Raw genomic sequence first — 20,412 nt, forward strand, 5'->3', positions numbered from 1 at the left:
GATTTTCAGTCTGAGGAGCAAATTCAGATTCCTTTAGCCGATTAACACGAAGCATCTACATTAAGCTGGATGTTGGTTTCCATGGTGACGGTCACAGTTTCTAGAGGAGCATTTTTTTTAGATTTAAACCTCTCTGATGGTAAGTAAAATATCTTGACTCTAAAATCAGACAGAGATTAAAAATAACAGTTATCTGTTAATCATATTTCCATACTGATGAGCTGGATCCAGATGAACAGCAGTGAATGGACGACTGGATAAATGAAACTAATTCATTCCGTAGAGTTTACAGTTCTCTGTTTTATGCATAACTTATCAGTTTATTTTCCAGTGATTTCATTAATGTGATTAAAACTTATTGATTTCAGAATCAATCTAAAAATTTGTGTCTTGTTAAAGGTCGATAGTGAACAAACAGAAGGAAACAGATGTGGCATCGAACAGCTGGTTCAAACAGAAACGCCTCCCTGAAGTCTGAGCTGAATATGAATTTATTTCTATTATGGTTTAAGTTTTGGACAAAAGGTTTTAATATCAGGTCCCTGCCGATTGAGCTGAAATAAATCTTCTCTAAACCAGCTGTTCCAACCTGAGTGTCTGCATCATGACTCAGCCTTTGTCTGCTTGCCCGTTGGTATTCTGGTCCCGTCGGCCGGTCCGATGCAGACTCTCTGAGGCAGACAGCAGCTCGCTTGTTCTCAGACGGAGTCCGTGATGGACATGAAACCTCCACAGTTTGGATCTGAATCTTTGGGTCTGACTCACCTCGTGCTACTGTGGAGCGACGGGACCGAGCTCGCTTTTCGGAAGCCATCTTTGAGGACGGAGCGTCTCCCCGATTCTTTCTCCGACCTGGATCGAACTGGAGGTCCAGAGTCGTCGTTGAGGGCGATCTCGGAGCGAGATGTCTCTGAAAGGGCGGGTGAGTTGGGGCGGGCCAGCGGGGCGAAACTCAGCTCGATGATCTGTTTGGCGCTCTCACAGATCTGACTCTGAACACACAAACAGATCAACAAGTCACCCACGACACTCACACAAGTCCAGGTGGGATCAGGGTCTGGCCTACCTGGATCTCTGGGGTGAGTGTCGGCAGGTCAAAGGTGAACACAGACGTGGATCCAGAGGTCAGCAGGTCAACGCTGTCCAGGCTGCTGTACGAGGTGCCTTTGGCCCGGTGAGACTCCATGATGCTTTCAAAGTGCCGGCTGAAGGAGTCCAGGTTGCTGTCAGAGGGCCGGCGGGGGCTGTCGACGGAGATCGGAGACTTCAGGCCACCGTGGGTGTCGGGCGATACCTCCAATGTCCTATTCAAGAAAAATACACTCGATTATAAGGGCTGTCTTCTTAATTTTGTCAGGTTTGCATCTGTTTCTGATCCAAATCTGAATCAATGTTCAGAAAGCTTCTTTTATTGCTGAAAAATCCAACATTCACACACCCGGAAAAAACCTGTGATGGAGGAAGGCTCTGGGATGCTCACCTGCAGCATCCCAACACCTGTTAGGATGCTGCTTGTGTGCTTCAGCTCAGCCTTTAACACCGTTCTCCCGGACCTGCTGGCCCTGAAGCTCCACAACCTGGTCTGCCAGCATCACTCTGCACCTGGATCAGGGACTTCCTCACCAACAGGCCCAGGTGGTGAGGATAGGGAAATCAACATCTTCACCACTGATCCTCAACACCGCTCGGCCCCGCCCTCTTCACACAGGACTGCTCTGCCATCCACCCCACCACCATGGCTGGGAAGTCTGTGGACGAGTCCACCATGGTGGGTCTCATCCAACAATGATGAGACCCACTACAGAGAAGAGGTCCAGAGTCTCACAGAATGCTTTTCCAACAATCTGGTTCTTAACATCAACGAGACCAAGGAAGTCCTAGTAGATTCCAGGAGGTCCAGGAAGACTGAGCATGCTCCTCTCTGCATCCACGGAGGGGCAGTGGAGAGTGTGGACAGCATGACGTTCCTGGACATCCACATTTCCTCTGACCTCTCCTGGATTGAACACTTCCCACCCGGTGAAGAAGCCCAACAACGGCTCTTCTTCCTCAGGAAGTTGAAGCGGACGGGACTCTCTTCTCAGCTGCTGGTGAACTTCTACAGAGCCTCCATGGAGAGCATCCTGTGTCTCAGAGTGACAGTGTGGTACGGCAGCTGCACAGGACCAGAGGAGCTTAGCCCAGCTGGTGAGGACAACTCAGGGGATTGTGGGCCACCGTCTACCAGATCTGGACTCCATCTACATCACCCCGAGTCCAGAAGAGGGCCAGACGCACTGCAGCCGACACCGCCCACCCGGGCAACGTCCTGTTTGTACCACTTCCATCAGGAAAGCTGGACAGGAGCATTAAAACCTCACTGGAAACATCATGAAAACATGGATCCATCCTGCCTTGATTCAACGCTTCAGGCTGCTGCTGGTGTAATGGTGGGGGAGATTTTCTTGGCCCACTTTGGGCCCCTTAGTACCAACGTGTCCTGGTTGAACCAGTACAGCCTACCTGAGTATTGTTGCTGACCATGTCCATCCCTTTATGACCACAGTGGAGCATCTTCTGATGCTACTTCCAGCAGGATAATGCACCATGTCACAAAGCTCAGATCATCTCCACCTGCTTTCTAGAACATGACGATGAGTTCACTGGACTCCAACGGCCTCCACAGCCACCAGATCTCAGTCCAGTAGAGCAGCTTTGGGATGTGGTGGAACGGGAGATTCTCATCATGGATGCAGCCGACAAACCTGCAGCAACTGTGTGATGCTGTCATGTCAATATGGAGCAAAACCTCTGAAGAAGGTTTCCACCACCTGCTTCATCTATCACACCAGGATTAAAAAGGTCCGACCCGGTACTAGAAGGTGGACCTGATGAAGAGGACGACCCGGTACTAGAAGGTGGACCTGATGAAACGGATGCTGAGTTTGGATAAAAACATTAAAATGGATAAAAACCTAATTTAATTTAGAATCGGTTTAAGCTCACCCCTTTAGCAGCAGACTGAACACCTCATCTTCTTCTTTGGTGGCTTTCTGCCTCTTTTTGTCTCCCTGCATCCGGACGCTGGCCCAGCTCACCACTTCTTCCTCATCATCCTCATCCTCCTCATCCTCTTCCTCCTCTCCATCCTCCTCCTTCCTCCCTCGAGGTTTTGGGGAGGCGTCAGTGCTGAGGCTGGAGTTTTCCAGAACACTGCGGTTACTGCCAAAGGCTGAGTCCGCCTCCTCGGCCGCCTCAGCTTCCGCCCGCATGACCTGAAATCAAACCCATCAACAACATGTTCAACAGTCTGATCCTGCATGATGCACCAACAGCTGAGTCCAGATCCGACAGAACCGGCTCACCTCGTCCAGGTCGGTCTCCCGGTAGCAGCGTAGTGGCACGGCGTCCAGGTCCGTCTCAGAGTATTTGATGGACCGCCGGATGATGCCCGTCTGGGGAGTGGGGCCCCGAGGGTGGGGAGTCACCAGCTCTACCTCGATCTGCTGGACCTCGTGATGCGACAGCTTCTGACCCTCACTGTCCCACCCCCTCCTCTGATTGGCTAGCTTCAGAAGGAGGGAGGAGGAAGGAGTAGCGCTGAGTGAACTACCGGCTGGAGGCGTCGTGGACGGAGCGTCTGCAGGAGACACGGAACGAGACGGTAAGTACAAGCCCCGAGAGGATGTCAGGTTCTTTAGTTCAAGGCTGCTCGATTTGGTTTCAGGAGTTTAGCAAAACCCAAAGAGATGAGAATTTCATTTGGACGTCTTCCAGACGGAAAACCCAAAATTAAATTAAATTAAATTAAATTAAATTAAATTAAATTAAACTTGAATGATGTCACATGATCTGAGTGTGAAGCATAGTAAGACGTGTACGTTGAGTTAGACTCTGTCACAACTGTTCTTCTTCATGTTAAGCTTCATCTAATTGGCTTAGAAGAAGCTGGAGGCCCTTGAAGCTGCTTGTTTACTTCACTGAGTTTGTTCAGTTTAATCAGCTAAACACTCGAGCCATTCACATCTTCTTCAAACAAAATTTTGAACTAAATCTTGACTTGCTGGTGTTAATCAGCTCATCATTTAAGAGGAAAACTGAATTAAAAATGCAGCATGTCAGTGTTTCAGTATAAGGGATAAAATTATGGAACAGTTTAACAGATAAATTACAGCAAAGTAAAAACATCTACTGATCTAAAATAAGCAACAACATGGAAGTTTGAAATATAAACTTGAAGAACAGTTAAATCCAGGACGGTGATGACAGTGTTTAAAGCCTTTAAAAACAGCGCTGGAGAGATGCTCCGTCCTCAAAGACGGCTTCCGGAAAAACAGTGGGAGGAAGGGACTGCAGCTGACTGACTGGATGACGTTGTATCGTAACGGAGTAGCGACAGGCAGGTTTGTACTCCTGCTACAAGAAGAGACTATCCATCCATCCATCCACCCATCCATCCATAAATCCATCCATCCATCCATCTTCCCTTAGGGGATAAATAAAATATTTCTCATCCAGGTCTACAGCAGAGATGATTTACATCTCGTGATAATTCTGAATATTTATCTTCCAGTTTACAAAGTTCAGATTTGTCAGCCATCACACAAAATTCATAAAAGAATTTTTAAATATTGACATAAAATATTATTTAAATATATTTTTTAAGATTTCTGATTTATCTCTGTTATAACAAACAAAGCTGCAAAACATCCAGGTGATTTATTTAGGATAAAACAACCAAAACCAAAAGAAAAATATAGCCCAGAAAAAACAAACTGACAAATCAAAAACTTCTGAAAAATAATAAATCTTGTCTGAATCATTCATTTAATGTTAAATGATTCAGACAAGCCAGCTCCTCTTGCTGCAGATTTTTTACTATTTTTTTTATTAAAAAAGACAAAAACTGATAATCACTGATAATCTTCTCATGTACAGCACCTTTCCTGCAGGAGCTTTCCTTTCTCTGGCCTCCGAACAGGAACTCCCACTTTGCTCGTGCGATTTTCTGCGATCGCGAGGATGGAGTTGATGCCGAGCCGCTGTCCGACTGCAGGAAGAAAAATATGCTGACGTTAAATGATGCATTTCCAATTTTGAAGTCAGAAATTAAACTTTTTTTTCTTTTTTTTTTTTAATGAGACGAAAAAGGAGCCAACGTTAAATGTTAAGAATTCTTGTGTTGAAAAATTATTTTTTAATTCAAGAACATTTAAGAACATATTTTCATAGTGATTCATATGGCATTATCACGAAGTTACGTTTACAGTGCACATGATTTTGTAATGAACAACCCCTGGATATGACAAATATTTAAAAATAACTGTGCTCCTGAACATTATTGTAATTAAAATAATTAATCACAATAATTAATTTGGTCTCTCAGACTTCTCCACCTTGGAGTCTCCAACATCGACCCTCGTTTTACTCCACTTTTAATCATTTGCCCTTTTTGATAGGTGTCGAAGCTTCTTAAGTTTTGATGAAACTATTTTTTGTCCGCTTCTTTTGCTGGCTTCAATAACAGCACGCTGCTGCTCTGTAATTAAAATACCAACCAACCAGCCAGCTCGGGTCTCTCTGCAACCTAAAGGCTCATTTATGCTCCCTTACGTAAATTGCGACATCCATTTCAGATGTCGTACGTTGCCGTCCTCTTACTTCCATGCGTCTTTTTTGTTGCCATGGTTAAGTCAATTTCTCCACTAGTGGGCAGTGCCGAGTTCAGAGTTCATTCCCACAAGCCGATGTCAGATTCAGACATGAGCTGGCGGCAGTAATGTACCAATATAAAAGGTTTTCCAACCGCCCAACACGCCCTAAACACTCGCATACTGTCTTTCTTCAAAAGCTTTCTACAGTTGTTGTCCTTGTCTTCATTCTTCTTCTGCTTTTTTTCCCTTCCCGATTCTCTTCTTCTCTGGTTGTTTCTGTCGCTGATTGCATGTCAGCTATTCTGCTCAAGACTGCCCCCACAATTTCCGTTGGTGTTGCTCCATCTTCTGCGTCAAGCGACAGATAGCTAAACTCTGTAAAAACGGACCAAATTATGTGTGTAACCAACAAAGAAGACAAACGAAACTGCCCATCCATCTGTGTATCCGTCTTCTGCGTCCAGTATAAATGGGCTTTAAGGGGCTCAAATACGGTATGATTGGTTCTGGAACCAGGAAGTAGTAACGAGCTACGCAGCACAGCAACGTTCTCCTACTCTGTACCGCCCAGTTTGAAAGCAGAAATACTGGGCTAAAACAGTGTTGATGGAGAAGACAAGTTTTTAAATGGAATCTTCCTTCCATCTCTGGTGAAATGTTAAAATTATGTTGTTGGTTTTTTTTATTATTACTTTTAGAGTAAATTTATTGCTTATTTTGCCTTTAAGCAACTTTAACAAGAACTGAAAAAGTTCTTGAGGTCTCTAGAATAGCTCTAGTGGTCTTTGTGGGCGTTTTAAGATTATCTAGGAGTCACCAACAGGAATCCATGGATCCATTAATAATTTTAAATATCAGCTGATGGGTTTCGACATGTTGTAAAGAAATATAGGGGTTCTTTGTAAATCTGAGGCTCTGCTGAGTTTCTAGAGTTCTTGTGGTCACTATGGCAGCCTTAAAAGCAGCCTGGAGACCTTTAGTTCTACTGAACTAAAACAGAATCTAGGCTGTCTTCAGACATTTCCAATTAAATAATCTAATCCCCCACTATTAAAAGAATAATGATCATTTGTAAAATTTAGGCCTTTAATAAGGTTCCATGGTTTCATCAAATAGATTAAATAAGATAAAGAGGGAGTTAAAGTGGTCTGTGAAGATGTTATTTTGAGATCCAAGGGCCTCTAGGAGTCATTTGGGAAAAGTGGTCTTCTGTGCCATGAAATGTCCAAAAGTCTTATTATATGTTTTTACAAGGTTTTTCCAGCTCTTTAAGATGTTGTTGAGTTTTTTTCTTTTTAACAGGTACAACCATGTCACAAACGAAGAATATTCTTTAGGATGTTTTGAGAAACTATTTCTGATGCTATTATGTTCTACAGGTCATTAAAATCTTCCTTGTAGTCAGTGTGAACCAAGCGGAAACCCCCGGCGGTAAAATGTGAAGCCTATGTGGAAGTGCAAAAACTTGCAGTTCCCACCTCATCCACTAGGGGCTGGCTCCAAAACAGAGCAAATCCCCATAGACTCCCATGTTAAAAAGATAAACTTCACAGCAGAAATAAACATGTTTAAAGCCGGGTACAAAAATCCATTTTAGGATTAATAGGTCAAGTTTACCTTCATGACAACTGTGAGGGGGGTGAATTTTTTCCTAACTAATTCGTTTGGATGTTATTTATTCTTGAAATTCAATATCCGCGGCAAGAAGGAAGAGTGCCGCAAAACTGCAATTTTTAGCCGGCTAACAGTGCGCCTTAGCTTTAGCCCACCTACCTTCATTAGCCAGTTAGCTCATGTTAGGTCTGAGTTGGCTCAGTTAGCTCGTAGCTACAGGCAACTCGGAGTTTGATCAGCTCTGCCACTTTGCCCATTTTTGTATTTTCCAGGAGCAATGGAAGGTGTGACGCTGCCAAGATAGCGATGGTAAGAACCACCCAACGAGCTTCATTTTTGCTATTCAGAAGCCTACGGGTGACGTCACCGAGGCTCCGCCCATCTTTTATATAGAGTCTATGGCAGGGATCTCCAACTCCGGTCCTCGTGAGCTACTGTCCTGTAGGTTTTGGATTCTACCCTGATGCAACACACCTGACTCAAATCACTGGGTCATTAACAGGCTTGTGCAGAGTTGTGTTGAAGTAGGAGACATCTAAAACCTGCAGGACAGTAGCTCATGTGGACCGGAATTGGAGACCCCTGGTCTATGCTTTGAACCTATTTTGCTTGCTGAGCATAATCATGGAATTACAGATACTACATAAACAAATAATTTGTGTTTTGAGGTTCAGTACAAGTTCAAAGATTGGACACACCTACCCACAGACTTTGAATGAATGTGTCCAAACGTTTGATACTGTACTTACAAAGTTTAAGTTGTTTGATCATTCGTATTAAAACAACAACTAATAAGTGTTAGCCATAAGGGTAATGAGCTTTATGGGACAATGCAAATGTTGACTGATGATAACAAAACAAACTAAAAATGTGATGGTATTCTATTCTATTCAGTACAAGACGAGATCTTAGAAGCCGTATTTCTTTGAAGGCAGAAACTGCATGAAAAGACTGAAGATGAGTCAAACAAAACTATCTGAAAGGTAGGGTGGTAGTTTGGGTTTCTTAGATTTGATATTATCACTGTTCCTCTGACAGTCTGAGGATTTACTGATGAGCTCTGCAGACAGTCATTTTCACTATACTCATAAAGACTTAAAACAAACATAATCTTAACCATAAATTTCCCTAAAAAAGACAGAGACATATTCTCATACAACCCTCCCATCCAGCAGACCTGCATCCCAGAGCCACCGTTTATCATTTCATGGCTCGAATGGCTCGAGGTTTCGGGGGAAAGACTGCCATTTCTGTCCAGCTGCGAACTGTCTCCCAGACTGCCCGTCACTCCACTGGAGCTCCGAGAGGATGTACCAGTGGTCCCGCTGTAATCCTGAACCTCACTCTGATCCTTGGATATGCCCAAAACCAACCTCTGGTACTCCTGCACCAACTGCGTTTGTAGGACCTTGTTTCCTCCATCAGTCGTATGATACTCTTTTTTCTGGATATATATCCTAGAAGATGACTGACTGTTTTCTTGGTCACATAGTTCACCTCCATTGTGGGCTTGTCCAGCTTCTTTCCACTCTCGCTGCCTGGACACCCAGCTCGCAGGCAGACTTTCAGCATTTTGGCTGGACAAGTGTCTCCTGGTGACCTCAGGGGTAGCTTTGGGTAATGTCTCAAAGGTGTGATTATACTGTTTGCGTTCCATACCAGGTGATTTGCGGTCACCGGTATACTGTGGGGGTTGGTAGCGATGTAAAGTAGACAAGTCTTTAGTAGGTGATGAACTCTGTTTATGTCTTTGGTCAAGTGCTGATGGCTGAGAGCCAAATGCATGGGACAACTTAGATGGCAAGGCAGGAGATGCAGGTGTAGAGAAGCCTCTGTGGGAAGGCAGAGGAGAAATGCATCCTGGTTTAGTTTGAGGTATTGGTTTTTCTTCTCTTTTGCAGTGTTTCTGGTTGTCCATCTGCAATAATTCAAAGGAGCTTCGCCTCTGAAGAGAGGTGGAGTGCTGGGATTCTTTTGGGAATGACCCTCCAGGTTTGGGACTCTCAGACCTTAGTGAGTCAGCGTGAGAGGTAGTTGGAGAGACAGCCTGTTTGTCTGCAAACAATTTGTTAGCTTCAACAGCTAATTTACAATCCAATTCAGTATTTGAGGATGGGGAGATGCTTGTCCTGTCATTGATGAGACTGTCTGCATCACTAGATCGGCTACTACAGCGTGATGGCCTGTAGAGACTCTTGCTGTTCAAGTTATCATTCGCATTGTAGTGGGAAGTGTCTGTGGCATTGTGACTGGTGTTAGTGCTTTTAGTATTATAGCTATTGGTAACACTTTGATATGAGTTCCCAGCTTGATAGCTAGTCCGGGAAATGATGCTGGTGGGGAACATGTTTGGAACCTCATGCTGGATATCTGTGGGTCTCCCTGCAGGTAAAGGTGGGTGAAACTTGCTGGACAACCTAGGGCTTTCCACTCTCTGCCATGGCCTCTGCTGCTGGTTCTGGACTGGCCTATGGGGGTCAGGTACTAAGGTTGCAGCCATTGAGTGGGATGCGTGACCACTCTGGGCAGACAGGTGGTCAGAGGCAGGACTTCTGGGTAATCCATTCACTGCACTACGGCAGACTCTCCTGTCCAGCTCCAGGAGTTGGGTCTTGGATGGTAGGGTGAGGGTACTGCGGGATTGTATGGGTGACCCCCCCAAAGACCGGCAACGAGGAGACTGATATTGCCATGGCAGAGACGGACTGCAGCTCTCCAGACTGTGACCTCCAAACCTGCGTCTGAGTTCTGGCGATCCAAACTCCTCTAAGGCCTTGTAGGTAGCGTCTCTGGCAACTGTGTCCATGGTAGCTCTCTGTAAGTAAGGCGAGCTCTCTCTAGACTCATTCTGAGATGAGTGGGGGTGACTATGGAATCTGTCACACCGTGATGGCTGATCACTGTACCACATTGGATCACTCATTCTTTTCTGGAGGTGAGCAGGCAGCAGCTGCCTATCCATTCTCCTAAAAGGATTTGTCGGCTCATTGAGGCACACAGAGTTACGTCTCACCATGCTGTGAACACTATCTTTGTCTATGTACCCAAAAGTAACCACAGATGTCTTTCCTTCCTCATCCACTGCCTCTGCAACCTCATAAGATCTACGTTTGCTGGTGGGAGTGGAGGGCACAGCCAGCCTGCAAGAGGATGTAGGTGATGGGGACATAAGGAGTCTTTCCTGGTATGGATCCATGTTAGGGGAAAGGGTTTGTCCAAGTGAGCCACAAACACCTGAACTGGGTGATTTGGGTGCAAGAACCTCAAGTAAATGACCAAAGCTATCATGCAGTACATCCTGCCGCTGGAACTGGGTGGGTGACCCTGTAAAATCAGGACTTTGGAGTTGGAAGCTAACTGAGTGTCTGGAAGATGACTTTGAGGGACAGAAGCCATGGTTACCAACACCTGCATGATTCGGGATGACCGGAGAAAGATCTGGACTGGGGTTAAGACTTGAGCAGGCGGAGCTCTTCTGAGAGTGCGTGAGGACGTCAGGGCACTGCAGCATCAGATGATTAGTGCCGTCATCTCCTCTACCCAGCATCTTTTCATCCTCTTCAGAAACAGACCTCACCTCCACATAGAGATGGAGGACTTTACCAGCCTGAGACATATCTGCCTCTTCTAGGATCTGATATTTCCGTCTTTGTGAACTCTGCTCTCCTTGAACTCAGCAGTCTCATACAGTCACAGTTAGAGGCAAGACTGAAGTAGAATGTCCATCCTTCATCTGCACATTCTAACTTCAACCTGCAACAAGAAGAAGAAACAGAGTTAATTTTACATAGTTTGTATTGTACAGGATTTCTTAAAAAGAATTTGAGATAAGTAGATTTTTTTCCAAGATCTCACAACACCCATGTTCATAACATTCAATCAATGGTAGGTATGCTACAACAGAATAAAATAAAATCATTTACATACACAAACTCATTCAAACACATTCAAACAAACAAGTTTGGGTTGTGTGCAAGCCATGCTGTTTCAGGCTCAAAGTAAAAGCCACTAAATAAAATCCAACACCATGTCTTGAATCTAGTTTATCTTTCAGGGTAGATGTAGAACTGCTCTTAACATAAACAAGAAATTAACAACGATAAAAAGGTTTCCGATGTTGCCAGTAGCTACTGATAAGGCGTAGACAACATCATTTTCATGTACTGAAGTGTGACTAAAGGAAGTTTTCTACCCTACTAACCATAACCCCTCAGGCTTGTCTGACCTATTACACTTCGATCATGGCTGACCTATTACACTTCACCAGTTCTCTGTGAATCCTCCATGTAGGTCAGCGAGCTGCTCAGACTAACTCAATCAGAAACCAACGACCCCTCGTGTTTTATTCATGACAGGCGGAAGACGAGTCACACAAGACAGACATTGACAGAATTTAAGGAGGGTAAATGATGGGTAATCCGCTCAGTAAATGAAGCTTCCTTGGCATTTCTTTAAAAAACTTCTGAAAGAAGCTGAATTACTGCACACTGACTTCTGTCAAAGTCCTGAACCTCACAGGATAAAGGGCACACTTTGAACTAAAAGATCAGAAATATCCAGTTTGAATACGAAGCAGTGTTGGAGCCCGACATTTTGAGAGTCTTCATTACTTTTAAGTCCTGATTCCACTGTGCAACTCGGCAATAAGAACAAAGTGGAATCAGCTCTGTCTAAATATGTGGTTGATTCTTTGTTGTTTCAAGCCACCTGCCAAGAAGAAAGAACAAAAACTGCTGGATGTTCACCATTGTCCTACTTTGTTTCTGGAAGTCGTTTCTTATAATAATTTAACCTTTTAAAGCACGACTCAATGAAAAATGTAGAGAGAAAATTCTATTTTTTAAGCTAAAGTCTTTAATTAGCCCAACAAAATGTAAAAAAAAAAAAAAAAATGAAAAGTTGTATATTTACTGTTTATTACCGTGTGATATGTCAAATTTATTGTAGTGCATTATTACTGAATCCACCAGGGAGCAGAAGACAAGTTTCGGATTGTGTACAACAGGATTTTACAACGAGGATGAAATAATGGCCTTTCTATGTGGAGTTTGCATGTTCTCCGTGTGTACACGTGGGTTTTCTGCAGGTTCTCCGGCTTCCTCCCACCGTCCAAAGACATGCATGTTAGGTTAACTGGTCACACTAAATTGTTCCTAGGAGTGAGTGTGTGAATGGTTGTTTGTCCCTCTGTGTGGCCTGCGATGGACTGGTGACCTGTCCAGGTGTACCTGCCTCTCGCCTGCTAATTGCTGGGATAGGCTCCAGCTTCAATGTGACCCTGTACTGGACTAAGCGGTATAGAAATGAAATGAAGGCTGTCATTGTATTTAAGAATTTATTTGACAGTTTTACACTCAAAACACTTTGAAGCAATGTGGTCAAAATACCAAAGAGGAGTTTCCTGGAGAAGGCTTCCAGTGAACAAAGATTTGACTGTACATGCAACTAAAAATCTGTGCAACAGGCCAAAGTTTATGTATTTCAAAGACTAGTTAACTTGGTGGCAATAGTTTAGGTGTGATACACTGTCCAATGTGAAGAATGGAGCCACGACATGGTCAGGAACGATGCTTTTGTTGTTGGAGTCTTAACATTCAGCAGTGATATGCTGAAAAAAGAAGAAACACTTCATCTGTTGTGACAATAAATTTCCTCCTCCTCTAAAGCTGCGAGTCAGAGATGATAATAAAATTCAACATTGCTTATCTTATAGCCAAAGATACTATTTTATAAATTTAAATCAAAAATCATACTTTTGAAAAAAAAAAAAATAGTGCAATTCTTAATTCTTATTGTTGAGCTGTTCTGAACATGCTCTGAAAAGCCTCCAGCTGATCCAAAATGCTGCAGCGAGTTTAATGAAAACTAGCACACTAGAGCACATTGTCTCCCGTTTTAGCTTCTCTTTATTGGTTCCCTGTTAAATCCAGAGTAGAATTTAAAATTCTTTTCACATATAAAAGTCTTAGTGACCAAGCTCCATTGTATATCAGAGATCTCAAAGTTCCAGATTTTACCAACAGAACACTTCCCTCTCTGACTGCAGGTTCACTGGTGGTTCCCAGAGTCTCTAAAGACTCATTTATGCTCCATGTACATATGTAAATAGGTACGTCCATTTCAAACGTCAAGTGTCCTCATACTTTCATGCGTCCTTTACATTGGTATGAATGTCATACCATTACATCCACCAGAGGGCAGTGCAGAGCTCAGAGTTCACCTCCAGCATGACCTGTTTCAGAAACATGGCAACAGTGAAGACGATCGTGATAATGTTCATTCTCAAAAAGAGACATTAAAAAAAGGCAGCGCAGTAGACGGAGGTGGTCTGTGCAGCCGTCTTTGCTCCTACGCAACACTGCCCCCTGCAGTTTCCGGTGGTACAACTCTCTTATGGAACCAGCTCCCAGTTAGCTCCCAGTCTGCTTCTCAAACCCAATCTACCTTGAAGATCAGCCTTAAAACCTTCCTTTGTGATAAATATTATTGTTGGGGGGATTAGCCATCCCATAGTAATGCTGCCGTAGGTTTAAACTGCTGAGGGACATCCAATGACATCCCATTGAGCTCTTCCCTTTTCATCTCTCTGCTCCTTACTTTCCATGTATACATTTATGACAGCATTGCCGCCATTAACTTGTATTTCCCCTCTCTCAGCAGGTCTGCCTGGCTAAAGGTTGTGGTGCCTGTTGATCCCTCTTTTCTGTCCTCTCCGCCCCAACCGATTGAGGCTGATGGTCGCCCTCCCTGAGCCGAAGGTTTTTTCCTTCCTGGTATAAGGGAGTTTTTTCCTTTCTACTTTTGCCCATCGCTCTGTCCATGCTCAGGATGAGAGACAGAATCAAAGACCAGATACAGTGCAATCCACTGGTTTTCCTTAGCTGGGCAGTTATTCATGAACTGGCTTTTATGAACACAGTTATCATGAAATGGATTATAGGGTTTTTGTTTTAGCTGCATCTCAGTGATTTGGCTTGAAATGTGCCTTGAGAGGTCTTGGTTGTGAATCAGGCACTGTACAGATAAAGCTGAACTGAACTGAATGGAACGAGGTTGAATGTAAAACTACTGTGGCAGTACAGGCACCTTGAAAAACGTGGGTGCCACTTGTGTCCTACCCTTTGATAAGGTTAAATAAGGTAGTAATTACATGTCCATTTCATGTCCTTGGCGTCCCACCAGTACAGTGGCAGGAGCAGCAGGCGCCCTGCAATGTGCCAGTTTGATTCGTCTATTAATAGATGAGGCAGCCTGAAAGCTGTTCAGGTAGTGAGCGTACAGCCACAATACGAGCTTTCTTATGACTTCTCACACCTTACAGTTAAACTGTCCTCATCACAAGTGCTGTGGATTTTCTGGAAGATGGCTGAGGTTTACACAAATGATGTTCATTTCTTGATTTCTACCCAACAGAAGCTGGCCATACTTTATTTTCTCAACCTTTCCATCTGTGTCTGTTTGTGCCACAGTAAATCTGCGGGAAGAGAAGCAAGTTTTTATGCTGTTCATTGTTGTAAGTCAGCAGTTTGGATCATGAGTCTGAAGTCACATGAAAAACACAAGAGGCTGCAGGAAACACAACACAAGCACAAACGCAAACACAGCAAACAAGATTGTTGTGGAGGAGATCCTCGGCAGTCCTGATGGGATAGCTCACATTGTAGACACACTGAAGTCCCCACGCCCCACATCCAAGTATAAACATGCAGGAGAAAAACCACTTACAGCCATGTTAACTGGTCATTAACATATATATTAGTGCTGTCAAATGTCTAACATTTTTAATCAGATTAATTAGTTCATAAATTAATTAACCAGGAGAAATGTCTGAAATATGGATGTTTTTACTTTATTATTACAACAGAAAGAGAAAGCCAATACGTACAAATATTTAATGTTAACTGACCTTCACTTGGGTTTTTCTTCACATTTCTACATTAGATGATCACTTTAGTTATAATAATCAGGTAAATATTTAATAAAATCAAGACCTTAAAACTGATCTCATCTGTGCCCCCTTTTCCAGGCCAATGCCCCCACCTGGCCTCCATCAAAACTTCTAGACCCGCCCCTGAGAGCTGAAGTATAAACCCTTCTACCACCTGTCAGCTACTGTGTTAGAGAAGGTCCTGCTCTGGTTTGTATCTCAGAACATGTTCATAGTTTCTCTCACCACATTCATGGCCCGTAAATGATCTGACCTGTGTCTCCAACATCTGCACAGCACCAGAGATTTACAGAAGACGTCTCCTTCCTTCCTTTAGCTGTTTCACTCTCACTGGATATCTGAACCTGATCCGTCTTCATTGACATGTGCACGGTTGTCAGATGGCCGGTGATTTTACAGCTGTGTCTCTACCAAACCCCATTAATACTGAAAAGTTATAGGAAATAAAGGCAAACAATATCTAATCGAAACAGGCTGCTGTTATCAGCAGTTTTCATTCTTCAGCTTCACGTGACAGCGACATGATTGACACGAGTGCTAAATTTAGCTTACTTTTGCCAGCGTGTATGGATGTAAAGTGAATCATCTGATATACACTGATGACTTCATTCTCTCTCATCTTGCTGGCTTACAGCAACTGCTTCAATCTCTGAAAGTTATGCTGTGAAGTATAACATCTCATTTAATTCTAAAAAGAGTGCTGTCATGATTGTTAGAACCAAGGAGGACCAGTAGCTGAAATTTTCTTCTTTATATTTATTTATTTACTTGCAGGTGCTTCAGAGATTAACTGCTCACTGCAATAATCTAAACGGGAAGAAATGAAGCGTGAATGATAATTTCAATTTCCAATAAAGTAACAACTAGAATTATTACAGAAAATTCTGGTTTTTTTCTTGTATGTTACAGAAAACTTTACTTACTTCCTGCACAAGACATCATCTTTAATGACTTTTTCCTTTTAATTTTGGATATTTTCTCAGAATACAGACGATCTGATTGGAGTTGTGTTTCTGTGACTTTCCACTTTTTCCATTTTGTGAACATTGTGTTTTCATTCAGACCTTTACGGAGCTGCAGTCAAAGTGAACATAACAGAAAATGCAGCGTTGACAGATGTAACCTCGGTTGGACATGAAGCAGGACACAGCGTGATGCTCTGCTACAGACCAGAATCAAAGGGACGGTTTTCTTCCCTGCAGAGTCACATCAGAGAGCCGAACTTCAACCCACTTATATCAGCTGTTCAGTGTTTTTTAAAGCCGACTCGTGAGCTGCTCAGACATCAGTCCTCATCACTGTAACAGTAACAGGATGAAACTGCATGAACCTGCTCTGGGTTTCCCTCTAAACTGATGCACTGTTACTGAAAGCGATGAAGACTCAGTGCGACGATGAAGGACTTCAATGGTGCATCCTTTCGTCCGTCTCCTGCATCCCTTACGAGCACTATTTGGTTGGTTGTTTTTTTTCCTCTCTCTTTCTTTTTCTTTTGCTGACGATAGTTGACGGTTAAATTTGTTGTCGACTATTGTCGACAACGTCGACTAATCGTTACAGCCCTATCTTGGCCATAAGTGCACGCAGCCTATTCAGTACTTAGTTGAGCCAAAGAGGTGGACAAATCTTTCTAACTCATTCCAAGTAAAAGAGTTAAGTTAAGTGCAAAAATGCTCCTTAAAGAGCTGAGTCTTTAGCTTGCTCTTAAAAGTAGATAAGGACTCTGTGGATCGGACAGAGGTCGGTATATCGTTCCACCACCGGGTAACAACCAGAGAATGAACATCCTCATGGTCGCCTTCACCGTCGCCATGTTTAATACTGTCTGAAGCAGACGTCTGAACTCGGAGGTGACCTCTGAGCTCTGCACTGCCCTCTGGTGGATGTCTTTCCTAACAGCCATGCCAACATAGCATTTTTGCTTGGTAAACAGAGCATAAATGAGCCTTTGCTGTCGTACCAAACTGGTCACTGGACAGAGTTGATCTGTTTCACTGACGTCATTCAATGAACGGAGAAAAGTCTGAACTAAAAACTGAGTCGTTTGTGGGTGAGAATAAACTAGAGGACCTCTAAAGACCTATTACATCCAAAACTCCAAAAGTGAATGTGCTGGAAAACCAAAAGGCATCAATATGTTTCAATTTAGAGCTTCATGAAAGTTTTAAAGTTTCACAGTATTTAAATTAAACTTCATGAGGACAGAAAGATGTGATAAGTGGACGTGTTACAGCAACGTCATGCTTGGTTGGATGAATTTTCCTCCACCTATGGCGACTCGCTGCTGTTTAGGTCCCAGATATTACATCAGAGATGTAAGATGTGTGATGTAATAGAGCGACTGAGAGGACTTCTGGGTCATGTGACTCCTTTCAGATGAAAAAACCCAGACATCAAATCCACTTTGTACATTTTTGTTTTGAGCACAAACTAAAGAAATGAATAACAGTTTATCAGATTTTTTTTTGTGTCTGTTCAGGAATAAAAAACAAGAAAAGTGGTTTTCTGTGTTTAGTTTGTTTTTTTTCCATTTTAATTTCAGAGAAAAAACAAACTGCCTGAAGGTAAACAAACCAAATAAAACCAGTCTGCTGTTGTCGTCCTGGACAGAAGAAAACAGTTTCCAAGTAGCACCAGTTGTAGCTACGTTCACATGGACAAATATTTAATCCATCCGACTGAAATAAATCTGATCAGATTCCAGCCGACATGTTAACATGGATGGAAAAAGTGATGGACAGATTTAATACGATCCTAACGCTTTTGAAATGTGCAATACGTAATAATTCAGAAGATGAGGTTTTTTATTTTGAACTTTTTCACTGCTGTGATGCTCAATAATCCTGAACTTTCCGTTTCTAATAAAAATGTGTCTGTCCACACACGGTCCAGTCTTCCCAGACACTCGTTACATCACCTGCAACCCCCACATGGTTCAAGCATGCTCAGAAACAGCAGCCACCACAATGACTGTTTACATGGTCATTGTTTCCCGCTGATCCAAAAAAGTGTGAAAAGGTTCAAACCGCCCTTCCAGATCAGATAGACAATTCCTTCCAATCGAACCAACATGTTTACAGGATGCATTTTTATTCTGATTGGACGTTCGATCGGATCAAAGCGCTCCATGTAAACGCAGCTAGTGATGCGTGAACACAAGTCAGTAAAAATTCATTCTATCATGGTGAAATGTGAATCCCAGCTCTTCCCAAGAGGGGAGGATATAAAGTAAATGTGTCAAAAAATAAATAATTAGAAATCCACCTCCACATTAAAGCAGCCCCTGAGGACGGCTAATCCAGCATCATCTTCATCCTGTCTCTTCTCTGAGCTCTCTCCATCCAGTAAAGGTCAGTTGGACTTAACTTTTCTCTTGCTCTGTCCCTCTCTCTCTTTCTTTTACTCTTTTACTGATAATGTCGTCTTGTAAATGGTCTGTACTTTTATCCAAAGCGCTTTACTTCTTGTGTATCTGAATCAGCCACGGTGCACATTCGAAGCAGCCAGTGTGTTGATATCCAGTTGCTGGTGTGACATGATGCCATAAAGTGAAACTCCGGGTTGGAAGAGCGGTTTCTCAGCCTCAGGACCCTCCAGAACAACAACAACAGCATGAAAATGAGTCAGAAGCACTGCGTTTTAAGGCTGTAAAGTTATGCAGCGTTGCTGTAAAATGACGAACATTTCAACGAAGATTCTAGATGCGATTCAAAATGTGGACGGTGGAGCTTGTCCAGCTCAAACAGCTGCTCGTGAATGAACGAAAGCTGACAGAGCAGCCATGTTTTCACTTCACGGTGAGAATCTTTGCCAACAATCAGAGGCTTAACAAAGTTACTCTGACCTTCAGTGATGAAGAAGAGGCACCTTCTCTCTTCTTCCTCAGCAGCCTCATCTTTACGCCACCTGCTCATTAAACACCAAATGGCAGGAAGCAAAAAAAGTGCTCTGAGCTGTGAATTCAGACCTTCACCAGTCACAAGTCCAGTTTGGTTCTCTCTGGGATCATACTTCCACCTCTTCACTTCCTGTCTGCACATCTGCCATCTCCATCAACTAAAGGCAGAAAAATGCTGGAAAACAAAAGACTGCAGCAGTGTGAGCTTCAGGTTTTCCTTTCCGAGCAGCTGCTAAAGCAATCTAACTTCTGGAACAAGTAGAAGATCGGCTGTGTGACGGGAAGCCAGTCAGAGTCATCTGGAAGCCTCCGCTGCTTCAGAAGCTGCTGCAACATGCTGGCGTTTCTGGTGAGGTTTCCTGGGCCCTGAAGTTACACAGCAGGAAACATGAAGCAAGTCTGAACATGAGCAACGTTTGTCTTTATCTTCTGAAGTCGTGTGTGATGAGATAAAAAAATAATGCAGGAACTAAAACTGGAACTTTGTCCAGGAATGTAAATACAACAAACTGGTGTCTCAGAAGTTTTAATCTTCATCCCTGAAACAACAACACGCCTCTGCTGGAATAATCCTCAGAAATACGTTTCCACTGCAAAGACTCAGCTCATTTCTACAGTTTTGTCCAAATGTTCTGTTATCCGGATATGTGTGTTTGAGATAGAAGATGTTTTTCTTTTTTGGAGACAGATTTGTTTTAAAATCTGGTGAACATTATGCTTCAATAATGCTCACATGGGACGATCTGCACCACCGTGATGTTCTTGCTAAGACTGTTAATGCACATTGTGAAGTAAAGTTAAACAGGAAACAGTAGAAGTTTAAATCACATATATGAGAGCAAAATGAAAATGAAAATGGGCTGTGGGCGGGGCTTAAGTCTTACCAAATGAATTCCCTCTGTAAACCACACCGATCCCACCACAGACTGAAGACGTCCAGGACGACTTTCATGAAGTTTTGGGTTAATGATGAAACAAACAAACCTGCTCAGGTTGATTTTATTTCATTCAAGAAAAAGTTTAACTAACTTTTTCTGTTTTCTAATGTTATTTCCATCTGTTTAGAAGTTTATGTACCATCAGAACTGCACGTTTGTTCAGAGTGAAAAATGTTGTCCTGCGTGTTTTAAAGGAAACCAGACTGAAACACATCTGAATGAAATTAATGGTTCCTAAACAGGCTGCAAAGAACTTGATGAGTAAGTTCACTAATCTGAATCTGGTGTGCTGGAGTAGGAACACATCTAAAACAGTGGGTCCTGATGACCTGGATGAGAAACACTGACCTACAATACACTTTCAGTGTATTTAAAAATACA

The 20,412-nt window shown here is 43.1% G+C and overlaps 1 protein-coding gene across 1 annotated transcript in view; it reads right to left on the reverse strand.

Moving 5' to 3' along the window:
- Positions 1-20,412, reverse strand: part of LOC121655934 — a 57,232-nt gene that overhangs the window by 34,420 nt on the left and 2,400 nt on the right. The window contains exons 2-7 of the mRNA XM_042010866.1: positions 8,425-11,000; positions 4,921-5,029; positions 3,345-3,619; positions 2,986-3,254; positions 1,067-1,304; positions 766-992 (exon numbers count right to left, since the gene is read on the reverse strand). Of these exons, the coding sequence (XP_041866800.1) occupies positions 766-992; positions 1,067-1,304; positions 2,986-3,254; positions 3,345-3,619; positions 4,921-5,029; positions 8,425-10,863 (3,557 nt within the window). The 5' untranslated portion in view covers positions 10,864-11,000. The remainder of the gene's footprint in view (positions 1-765; positions 993-1,066; positions 1,305-2,985; positions 3,255-3,344; positions 3,620-4,920; positions 5,030-8,424; positions 11,001-20,412) is intronic.

The sequence above is a fragment of the Melanotaenia boesemani genome, chromosome 16, assembly GCF_017639745.1.
Source record: "Melanotaenia boesemani isolate fMelBoe1 chromosome 16, fMelBoe1.pri, whole genome shotgun sequence".
In the NCBI taxonomy this organism is placed as follows: domain Eukaryota; kingdom Metazoa; phylum Chordata; class Actinopteri; order Atheriniformes; family Melanotaeniidae; genus Melanotaenia; species Melanotaenia boesemani.